At 38.9% G+C, this 12,628-nt stretch overlaps 1 protein-coding gene across 2 annotated transcripts in view; it reads left to right on the forward strand.

Annotated features, from left to right (window-relative positions):
• Window positions 1-9,002, forward strand: part of LOC140227580 (phosphatidylserine decarboxylase proenzyme, mitochondrial-like) — a 30,266-nt gene extending 21,264 nt beyond the window's left edge. For both annotated transcript variants that reach the window (XM_072307995.1, XM_072307996.1), the window contains 3 exons: window positions 1,119-1,263; window positions 3,087-3,247; window positions 5,464-9,002. In XM_072307995.1, coding sequence (XP_072164096.1) covers window positions 1,119-1,263; window positions 3,087-3,247; window positions 5,464-5,697 — 540 coding nt within the window. In that variant the 3' untranslated portion in view covers window positions 5,698-9,002. The remainder of the gene's footprint in view (window positions 1-1,118; window positions 1,264-3,086; window positions 3,248-5,463) is intronic.
• Window positions 9,003-12,628: the final 3,626 nt, after the last annotated feature.

Raw genomic sequence — 12,628 nt, forward strand, 5'->3', positions numbered from 1 at the left:
TTATGACAAGGAAAACATGCAGGCAGGATTTATTTGTAGAAAGGGATGGAGTCAAAATGGTACTGATCTGATCTTGTGATTACCCTGCTGATTTGTAGAAAGGGATGGAGTCAAAATGGTACTGATCTGATCTTGTGATTACCCTGCTGATTAGTATGGCCATGGATGATGTTGTTTATATCCCGATGGAAACCCATTTTCCTTGCTCAAAGTTTTCACTATTTATCATTTGTTTGTGGTCAGTCTTCCCATTTTTTGTTTGAGAGACTATGAGTTAAAAGACGCAATTAGCATTGAATATGTGGATTTTATAAAAACTGGCAGAATTTATACTACTCAAGAAAATCTATAAATGTTAATTTTTGTGGTTCTATTCACAGTTTAATAGTGGAGTTTTACTACACAGCTTAATAGTGATAGCCATGCTTTAGATAATTTCATTGGCAGTTTTCAAGCAGAAATAGATAGACAATAGTTCTTCCTCAGCCCGGAGGTGACCTTCAGTGACGTAGAGCGTGGAGCAAGGATCGAGAGAAGTGTTTAATAATTGTCTGATAGTGCACTCATGACAAATGTGCACAGCAAAGTGACTTTGAAGCTTGCATTGCTGAATGCAATGCTGCTTGTTTGCTGTACAAACACACAGATTTATCTCTTTTACCAGATGCGAACCACTTTGATGTATGATAATCATGTTTCTTTCATAGATTATTTTCATATAATTTTTTTCTTTTCAGATTATCTTATCATTGCAAACACATTCTTTTGTGTTGTTTGGTAAACATCACTGTCCTTCACACGCAATAGAAGAAATTACAAAGATGGGGCATGTTTGTTGCATCAGTGTTTGTGTAGAAGGGCAAAGTGCGCTCTTTCACCATCTATGAACTTGACGGCAAAGTTTGGATTTTTTTTTTTTTTTTTTTGCACCGTTGTGGTGTTTTCCCCTTTAAACACATGTATAATATGTATATTGAATAGAAAATATTGCCCAGTAACAGTGCATAGAAATCCTTCTTTTTCATCTCTCTTCATCCATTTCTGTTCTGAATATCGCCCTCCCTGTTCTGCTGCTGCTATTCGTTCATCCACATGTACTTCTGTCGCTCCTTTGCCAGGTCTCCGACGAGGACTACCATTCTACCCTGTGCCAGAGGGAAGGCACCAATCTCTACCACTGCGTTATCTACCTGGCACCAGGTGACTACCACCGCTTCCACTCCCCAACGGACTGGACAGCCAATCACCGGAGGCATTTTCCAGGTATAGGGCTCAAACGTCGCTCCGACTGACTCTCCTCGCCCCTTCGTACTTTTTTGTTGTTCTCCAAATATGCAAGAAAAACATTTTAAATTCTGTTTCATTGGCCCTCATTTGAATGCATGCTATCAAGCTAGTTTTATCATGCATGCTATCAAGATAGTTTTGTTACGGCACCTTCAGGAGAGAAGTTATGTGTGGCTAAAGGTCATATATCTGTGTTGCAAATGTCCAAAAAAAAAAAAATGCATGGGTAAAGAAACGGTTTGGTCTGTTCTATTACAGCAGAATGAATCCCATTTTATGTTCTCCTTTAGTCTATGTTTTTTAATCTATTCATCTTCTATACAGCTTCTGTAAATATTTTCGCCTGTTCTCCGACTGCTGAAAGAATTCCATTTTATGTTTTCCTTTGGTTCGTGTTTTTTATGCCTCCGCCACGAAGTGGTGCCGGAGGCATTATGTTTTCGGGTTGTCCGTCCGTCCGTCCGTCCGTCCGTCCTTCCGTCCGTCCGTCCTTCCGTCCGTCCTTCCGTCCGTCCTTCCGTCCGTCTGTCCTTCCGTCCGTCCGTAATGAATTTTGTGGACAAGGTAACTATCAAAACCTGTTGAGGTATCCTAATGAAACTTGGCATGTATGTGTATTAGGGGGTGAAGTTGTGCCTATCAACTTTTGGGTGCACATGCTCAAGGTCAAAGGTCAAAAGGTCAAGGTCAAATACATAAAATTTCACTATTTCCACCATATCTATTGAATGCCTTAAGATATTTTCTTGAAACTTAGTGTATACATGTATTACCCAATTAAGATTCTCTGGTGAAAGTTTGCGTCATGTGGTCAAAGGTCAAAGGTCAAAAGGTCAGGGTCAAATACATGAAATTTCACTATTTTCGCCATATCTATTGAATGCCTGAAGATATTTTCTTGAAACTTAGTGTATACATGTATTACCCAATTAAGATTCTCTAGTGAAAGTTTGGGTCATGAGGTCAAAGGTCAAAAGGTCAAGTAAAAATATCAAAACTTCTTTTTTTTCTCCGTGCCTTGGAAAATTGTTCAAGGTATCTTCATGGAACATAGTATATACATGTACTGACTGGAAGTGATTATCTAGAGAATGTAGGGTTCATGGGGTCAAAGGTCAGGGGTCAAAGGTCAAGTGCAACACTTCAAAATTTTACTATTTCCCTCATATTTGTGCAATGCCAGCAGGGTTATTATTTTTTTACACTTGGTGTATGCATGTGTAACCTAATAGAAATTCTCTGGAAAGTTTTTTTTTTTCTTCTTTTTTTGCCTCAAAGGTCAAAAGGTCAAAGATCAAGTGAAAGTGCTGAACTAACTTTTTCCTCCATATCTCGAAGTGGCTCAAGTTATCTTGAAACTTAGTACATATTATGCATGTTCTACCTGAAAGTGATTATCTTATGAATTTTAGGGTCAAGGGCCAGATGAAAATGGTAACAATTTACTATTCAATTCAGAAATTGCACTTTTTCTCCACACCTGTACCTTGAAAATTACTCAATGCCTAAATGTATGAATGGGTCAAAGTCAAGTTAAAGTCCTTAAATCCCTAGATACATGCTCTCCTATTCATCCAATTAAACCTAGGTCAAGGAAGGTGAACATTCAACACATTTGTGACAAACTTGTCATTTCAATATTTTGCCAATTTTGTGAAAATGTAATCACACATTGTCCACATGTACTATCTAGACCTATTGGGAAAATCATGCATTATGGTGGAGGCATACCAGTCGCCAAAGCGACATTTCTAGTTATTTTCTTTGTCATTTTTATTTTTTGTTTTTTGTTTTCCCAGGGGAGCTACTGTCAGTGAATCCAGGCATAGCTAGGTGGGTCCGTGGCCTGTTTAACTACAACGAGCGGGTTTGTGTGACGGGCTCCTGGACACACGGCTTCTTTTCCCTGACTGCTGTCGGCGCCACCAATGTCGGGTCTATCTCTTTCTACTGTGACAAGGTATGTAGATGGGTATCTCACAATATCAGGGTGGTCCACGAGGGATATGAGCATGTCGCTGCAACATGCTCCAATTCTTGTGCAACATCCTTGAAAGCCAGCAACATGCTATGCAACATCCCAGAGATTTGGCAGCATGCTTAAAAAAAAAAATGTATTCAAACATGTGAAAAATGTGTGCAAAACTTGACAAACATCTAACTACTTAGAAAATTGTATGCAGAACATGATGGTGTGGCGAGTCATGAACGTGACGAGTCACGAAATATTGCATGCTATATGCTCGTCATGTGCGCTCTGAGCACAAACAATTTATGCAATATTCTCACATTCAGAGCTTACAGCATGCTCAAATTTCAACATGTGGACTACCCTGCTCACACAAATGAAGCTGTTACTGTTTTTCTGTATTTGCCAGAGCCTACCCCATTTTTTTTTCAGGGATGGGGGTTGCAATTATACTGTTCTTGAGTTAATTGAAATTAGTCCTCTACAGTGAATTTTTATTTGTGATTTCAGACTTGTAAGACTATTTGTAAATTGAGAGAGCTGTCAAAATAATCAAACCAAGGCTCATAAATGATGAATTGATTTGATTTATTATGTATAGAAATTGTACCTCTGCAAGCAAATGCTTTGTGTAAAAGTGAACTTGTCAAATGATTAAATTTGGCAACTATTTCCGTTTTGTATGACAAAATGATGTATAGTGTCATATGGCAAAAGATTGATATGATTTTATGGAGGAGAGTATTTCTGTTTTGTTACGACCAAAATCACTCTGAGAATGATCGCACAAAAGAAACAATCAACTGATGTTCAGGCGGTTTATTAACAGTGATATTGTGGGTACAGACTGGTAATCGGTTTTCACATCAGTACAATAATGATCAAGAGAAACAATTATAAATCAGTAATACAATCACTTACACGCATTACAGCCCAAATCGTAATCACGATGTTATATAGTCCCTTGGTGATGTCTAACTACGATGTTCGATGCACAGATGAATGGTCCTTGATGCACCGATGAATGAGTCCTCCGACGTAAATCCAGAGGCACGGGTTGCAATAATCCACGTTATAGATCCAGGGTAAATTCCACGATAAACAAGGTGTATGTCCACGGCGAAACGTGCAAAATCCAAACGTTATGACGACCACGTCCAGTTGATGCGTTGAATGATGATTCACTTTATAATGTCCAGCAAGGAATCCAGCCCGTCACAGCTTTGCCGTAATAATGTCCGTTGATACTAAAATATGGAGTCTCTCTCCAATGTAGGCAAATTAATTCTCTGCAGGCAAAATGTCTCCCAGGCCTTATTTCCACAAACACAGTTTGTATAGCAGGTCAGCAGGTAACAAAGGACTGACTATAACAAGTCGCTTCAGAGCCAGAAGTGACGTAACTCTCAGAGCAGAGGTGTTGGGTACTCTGCCTACCTCAGAATTTCTCCTGCTTATATACTATCCATTCACCCCTTTCAAGTACATTCTGTAATTTTCTCCAACCTGGGGCCACATACCTGAACATACTAGCAAGTCCAAATTCCAGGAATCCTGGATGACTCACTGCCTAATATGTGCATAACATCATTGCCAAAATTAACTACCAATCACATTGGGTTACAAGGGCAGTGCCTCACTCAACCAGCACTTCCTAGAATATTCTGGAATGGGTTAAATCATTCTAGATTGAGTGAGCTATAATGTATTTCCTGTTACATGCATACATGTACTGTAGCTACATTGTATACCACGTAGAAAATTCTTCACTGATCTGGTCAGCCTGTATGTACTATATCTATAGCATATAGAATGTTCTCCATTATTCTGGTCACCCTGTGTACATACACATTAAACAACCATGCATACAGCCTTGATACATGTACATAACTACTTGTGTGTACATTTGTGACAGTTTGTATTTGTTTTTTTTCCCCAGATATTTGCATGGCCAAACTCTTGTGCTTATTCAGTAGAGTACACATTTTGTGAAAATGTAACATTGCAAAATATTTTACATTTTCAGTATTGAGTACATTGTCATAGCCATTATCAAAATTTACAAAGGTAATTGTGACATCAGGAAGAAGGTGCTTTTAGCGAGTGGATATCATTACTACCACTTTCCACTATCAATGCAGTACTGACAGGAATGATTGATTTCATATTGTGAGCTTCTTTCTATTTCTGCCAAATTCGCCATGTAGGAACTATCCACCAATCTCAGGGGCAAGTACAACCCAGGGACCTTCTACGACAAGACTCTTTCCACACCCACCCAGCAGGGAGCGGAGGGAGTTCCCATGACCAAAGGCGAGGGCATCGGCGACTTCAACCTCGGCTCCACCATTGTGCTGGTCTTCGAAGCGCCCAAGAACTTCGAGTTTGTCTTTAACAGTGGCGACAAGATCAGACTGGGCGAGAGACTAGGCACTCTTTGAAGATTATATCACCTACTTCGTCGTCTTCTTATACCCCTCCCTGGGGAAACATGTTGGAAAGAAAAAAACACTTTCTTAACTTGCTGCTCCATTTTGTAAATTTGTACATAATTCCTCAAATTGTAAATAGGAGATGCTATCAGGAATGTGGAAGAAGGTTTCCGATGATGGGATCCAGTCAAATCCCGTGACCAAGTCACATGTGATGTATTGAGCTTTTGATATGAATCAATGCAAATGGTTTTAGGGTACACCGATGTGATGAATTCTTTCTCTTGTGCCATATGGCAGTTCGTATCATATGCAGTTTGTCTGGTGATGTTCATCTTTCGCTGAGACAAAGCGGCCAAGTGGAGTCTGTTCCTTTCCATGCAATGTGTATTGAATTTAAGTAGGGCTAAGAGCTGCGTAGCAGACAACCCTCGTTAGTTTTGCTAGGGCGTGTTTCTTTCTTTAAGTATAATCCGGAATCGCCCCGCTACATGGAGGGTAATTGGTAGGATGGATCCAGATGGGTGTAGTCAAGCTGAGAGCTGTGGACCACACCCCCCTGCATGGGGCGGTAATCCGTAGGATCATTCCAGATGGATGTGGTTAACTTCAGTGTTGCCTGCTTGCCTTTCCCATGCAGCTCTCGAATTGATTTCATGTGTCTGTGTGTACTCCCTGACGTCCTACAGAGTCTTGTCTGGATGGGAACACCCTTCTCCTGAGCGTACTTCGTCTGTTGCTTGGCGGATCGCATTTAAAGGGGAAATAAAAGGGATGCTTAGCATTCCAATCACCCTCTTAGTGTAATCATCTAAGACAAAGAGACTTGTGTGTTTGTGAGCCAGTGCAGAGGTATTGATGGTTGTCAGCTGTTGAGTGATGTCTTATTTGTTCATCATTATGATTATGCTGTATTTACCTCATACCTGTCTGGCAGTATGCTGTTCACAGGTCAAGTGTTTTAAAGCTGAGTTCATCACAATTTTCTCCAATGAAAATTAAGCCCTCTGTTTCACCTCATGTGCCAGAGAAGTGCTCATTTGCAGAGAAGGGATTCCGTTTAAGGCAACATTCCGTGGACAGGAAAATGTTTTTCCACCACAAATGATCAAAATCCAGAATAAAATCACAAGTTGTCACTTATCATCCCACCAATGCATCTTGTGTGTCTATGATGTATTTGTAGAATTGCTCCATGCATTAAGTAGTGGGAGTAGAAATGCTCTGGGTAGTACCACTGTAACTCGGCCGAATTACTCATATAGGTATCATTTTACCCATTAACATAAGATGTAGCCAATTAGCAATCACATATTTACTTTGGTATGTGTGTGCTGGGATCATCCATGTTTCCCCTGATATACAGATCAACAGCTACCATGTGTGTGAGAAACACCATGTCACACGGAAATTGATCCTCTTTTGTACCGAAAATAACGGTTAAAATTTTTTTCAGGGATTGAATTGAAACTGGACATTTATAGCATTGTTTTCCCCTCCATCATAAAGAAGTTTCCAGTTTACTATTCTGAGGAAAGGTCTGAATTACCTACCTCTACAATATATACCAGCTCATGAAAGGAATCTTATTTTCAGGGTTGCAAAAGGGACACATGAACTTTACGCAGCTTGTAACAGCAGCGTTCAGTTTTCAGTCTTGTGTTGCTCGTTCTGGCCTATGTGTACAGAAGTGTTGTGTTTTCATGCCTCCGCCACAAAGTGTCGCCGGAGGCATGATGTTTTCTGTAATCATGCGGTGATATTGTTTGCCAAGGGGGAAACTTCAATTGGTGCCAGCACACACGCACTTCGTATTCCAACGTCATACACAGAAGGCAACTGATTCCATTAATATCAAGGCAGTGACATGTATAGCTACAAATATGTCACAGCAGTATATTTTGTTGATTAGTACAAATCAGATCAGTATCAGTATTACTCCCTTCTCTCTATCTGTGTGAATGTTGTGCATGTCTGTCTTGCTGTCTTTGTTGTTTTGGTATGTAATGCTGCTCTTTGTGCTGTATTGAAACTCTTTTTGTGGCATGTTTTCATTCATTGCCTGGGTGCCACCGTGGGGGGCAAGTAGTGAATGTAAGAACCAGTTCACTCGTCTAGTCTGGGGATTTATGTCAGGAACTGAATAGATTAGTGTTCCCTTGTGGGATATGTTCAGGGTCGTTGGTACAAAGAGAAGGGTGAGATGTGCATTTGTGTGTGTGATTGTTTTCCAGTCATGCCCAATGCTTGGCATGGTACGACATTATTTCAGGTATTAAGGTATTGCTCTCAGTTGATCTTTTGCTGTGGTATCAAAACTAGGCGTGTCCCCTGCAACCAGCTCCACCAGGTCTAATCATGTGATGCGTTGTGGGACAGGGGCATCTCACCAAAGCTGTTTGTATGGTTTGCAGATTCTTATTGAGAGTATGTCCTCCCCATAGACTTAAGTCACTGATGATGTGAATTAGCCACCTTGCCTGTTCACATGGCATTGCGGACTGTCTGTGTGAAGTTTGTACCCTGCTGAAAATTACTCAAAATTGCCAAGCAATCAGAAACATCAAACCAAGCCAAAAAAAAAAAAAAAAAAAAAAAAGCAAAACAGGGCCATGTTGGTGAAATTGTGCCCATACAAATAGTCCCAGTGAAGGACTATCAATGGTCCGTGGGGCTGAGTATTTTAGGCCATTACTTCCTCATGATGGAAAGACAAAAACCTAATTTTCTACAGAAATTTTCCATGCACTTTTTACCATGCATGCCATGAACAAGGACACAAGTTTCTGCCTTCATATCGATATGGCACAATGTATTGAGTAAGTGAATGTAGCAGCATTTTTTTGTTGTTGAAGGTTGGTGAATTTGATGTATGTGCTTCCACTTATGTGTAATTGACTGTATTTCATTTAATTAAGCTTGTTGAAGGTCTGTTAGAAAAGGCAAAGCCTGTAGAGCAAAGATAAAGGCCACCATGCACCCTTAACTGCTTGTGTGCAAGTGGTGGAGAGCCTTTCTGCCAGATTGCAAGGTGTCACATTTGTGCAAGAGGACCTACAAGAAGATTTTGTGAGCATTGCGTGGACATACTGTAATCATTGATGTAATTGATGGAATTATTGGTAAAGGAATGAAAAGGTAAAAAGAGTGTATATTGTAAGGGCAATTGAATTGCACTGTTTTATTCGAACAAAAATATATATACTGTATTTATATATTTCTCTGTATTTCAGTCATCTTATTATTCAGAATCTATTCTGCTGATATAGGTACTTCAGAGGCAAGATCTTTTCTTCAGTATAAGTGCACTTCAATGCAAATGCATCCTATACAAAATTATATGCTGATTTTTACCCAAATGTATTAATACTGAATACAAGTAAATTGAATTTGTACAAACTTGATGTGTTCCATGTGAGGAAATAGAGATACTGTAAGTGCAAATTCAATATTTTTTCCCCGTAGCAATTTGAATTGAGTGTCATCATTACAGTGTATATCCAATGAGGTTTGGAGTTACATTTCTCAAGCACAATTACTTTGGCGTTTTCAGAGATTCTTCACAAAATAATGCAATTCTATATATTGAGTAACTGCATTAATCAAATCGAGTTGAGTGCCATTACAATCTCTAGTGTAAATCAGAGTTATAGTTCAGTAGTATAAAGGCTGTCTTAAGATTCCCATGTAAAAAGGCTTGTCTCTGAGATTTCTCAAAGTGTTGTGCAATCAGGAATCATTTCGAGGACCTTGGGGTGTACATATGCCTTTTTGATATTGACATGATGGAATTCCTTTTGAACTGAAATATGCTGATGAGATGTAGAAGTTTGTAAAGCAGCAAAACACTTCTTTAGAATCATGTAGGGTCTATATAGGTCAAGCCTTATAGGTGCTGATTTCAGCACAACATCCTTCCAAGTCAAGTTCTTTTTTTTTTGGGGGGGGGGTGGATATTTTATAAATGGCGTTAAAGGAATGGTACAGTATTGGATTAGATGAGGATTCAGCTTTTAGCTTTTTGGGAGATACTTAGAAACCACTTTATGAAATGTTAAAGAGCATACAGTACACAGAGGAATTCAATGTTTATTTGATATAAATCGGTTTTGAAATGGCTGAGATATCTAAAAACAAAGTAAAACAAGGCCATCTTAATAAAAGATGGGGTCCCGTCTTTTATTAGGATCGCCTTGTTTTGGATATCTCAGCCATTTGAAATCCAATTTTCAACAAATAAACGTTGAATTCCTCTTTGAATTATATGCTCTTTCATATTTCATAGAGGTGTCTCATTATCTCCAAAAATCATCATCAAAAAATGTTGGACGCCTGAAGCCCCATCTCAACCAAAACTACACAATCCTTTAACGTTCCTTTCTTCTTTCATTTAGTGATTTTGTGAACAAATCCTTCTGTAGTACTCTTCTGTAAGGAGCTTGCCAGCAATTGCAAATTAAAATGGGGGGGAAAAAAAAATCAAACGTAACAAAATAGCCACCATGGCAACTATTTGGGGCAAACCAATCTGATGTAAGCATGTTTGTTGTGTATGGTGTAATGCCATTATTTTGATTTACAGTTTACTGGTAAACTTCTTTTGGAAAGCAGCCAGAAGTCGAGAGTCATTTCATTTTGGATCAGTAAAACAAAACTGTGAATATGATGTTGAGCTTAAGATAGTTGGTTCTGCAAGCATCCTCCAAACTCTCGGGCTGCTACTGTTAGTTATTCATTCAGGAATATTACACATACAGTATAATATCAGTGAAAATACACTGTATTCTCCTTTATTATCAAATTTGTCAGTGCCAAGATATCTATATGTATGTAGAGACTAACATCTCTTCAGTTCTAGTGTGTGTGTATATACAGTATGTTATACGTAAATGTATGACCACAGTGTGCATTCATTAAATATCAAACCGTTGATAATCTTACCCATTTCATTTTACTCTTTTTGACTACATCTTACTTACAGGCAATTAATCTATTTGATAATGCTTTGTATAGATGGGTAAATAAACTTGAAAATTCTGATCACACAATGAGTTATCTCCAATTGTTTCAATTTTGAGATATTTGCAATTATACCTAGTTAATACAAGGAAAATTATACCAAATTGGAACTCGTAGGATTGGGATGACCAGCAAGCATACCTGTAGGGTAATCTGCATGGCAATTCTTCAATTTTTCCCCCCACAATTTTTTTTTTTTTTTTCAAGTTGGGGAGGCAAAATTTGGAGATTTTATTCTTAAGGAAATAGGGCGCCTGGAACTGCATCTTTTGAAGAGGAAAACTATTTTTTTTTTTTTTTTAATTGTATGCATGCCAGTGGCCAAGCTATTGGAGATTCGCTCTACAATCGGCACATTTCACTGCAAACAAAAGAGTGACGTAGCGTAATGCCGACCCCAAAAATGTAATGCGAGCCCCCCAAACTGCATTGCATGTGGTCAACCAGGTATGTAGAGACAGAGTGTGGCGTCATATCTGTCAGAAATTAAATCGTTAACGAATTTCTCCATTATCTTGGGTGTAGAATTTTATGTGCGGGAGATGGTTTCATTGTCATTTGGTGTGTAAATGTATGGTGTATTGTAATGTTCATTACTAATAGTTGTGATACTGTCTTGTGATGTATGTCATCCTCCTTGTAGACGAGTTTTGCATTTCATTGGATCTATCCTTCGCGTCATCTCTGCTTGAAAAGGTTTCAGAAGTGACAAATACTGATTAAGAAAGCAAATCCACGAATATTATTTGTGTGTTGTCTGTCTGTGCTGTTTTACTGTCCAGATTATTTGGAGCTACATGTATACTAGTGGTCTTGTTTTGTTTTGTATGCATGTGTACATAAAATGGGGTTGGTTCTATTTCTTTTCAATAGGCAATTACATGTAATGTCAGTATTGTCAAAACTGTACTAACCTCTGCTGGAATTTATGCTTTGTTAGCATATTTCCACTAGTCGTTGCTTCAACACTGTGATGCAGTCAATGAAATCAAATGAAACAAAACAAAACAGGGACCATAACTTTTCAAATGGTGTTTTGTGTAAAATTGATTTTTTTTTTCATGTGATAGCACTGAATGAACAGCTGTGAACAGCAGGTGGTCTGTTTGAAATTCTACGTGTAAAATTACATAAAAGAAAGGACAAAAGGAAACAGCCATGCCCATCACAAGTATTCTGGGCACATATTTCTAATAACCAGCATTCTCCATTTTTCTTATTGTTTATGAATAGTGATATTTTCAATTTTTGACCTGGAGAATCAGTAGTGATTAGAATTGGCTGTCCTGGTAAAGAATTAGATGGAAGTCTTGCCCAGTAGAGGCAGGCAATATGGAGATTAAGTACATTAAAGATGGCTGTGTGAATATACTGTGCATCAGAGGTAATACGTGGTAACAACTGGTAACCCTCACACCCTAACCGTCATATATCAAGGCCCAATATTACCCAGGGTTGATATGTGAAGTTTGTCGATATGTGGAGTTTGTCATCAGATGCAATTCTTTACTATGGGACTTGGTGTCAATACACGGCAACTGCCCCTCCCAACATACAAAAAACAGTCATAATGTCGTTGTTGAGAATGATAAGGGCATTAAGTTGCCACTAAAACCCAGTGTTCGAGACCACTTAACGCCCTTCTCGTGCTCAACTGACGATGTGTAGATACAGTACTACTGTAGTGATGTGCACAATATATTATGAGTATGTGTCCATGTGGGAGGCAAAAGAACAATGCACTGTCCAGAATTTGTATGATGGCTCTTGTGTAGAATGTCTATTGTTTGTCAAGTCTCAATACGGAGTGGCGTCGTTTTGGTGTCAATGCAAGGCGGTCTCGTCACTAGGAGGTGGAGCCAAGCGAGCGTCTGACTGGTATCCATTATGAGATTTCCACAAGCTGTTCATATCATATGAC

This window comes from Diadema setosum, chromosome 4 (genome assembly GCF_964275005.1).
Source record: "Diadema setosum chromosome 4, eeDiaSeto1, whole genome shotgun sequence".
Taxonomy (NCBI): domain Eukaryota; kingdom Metazoa; phylum Echinodermata; class Echinoidea; order Diadematoida; family Diadematidae; genus Diadema; species Diadema setosum.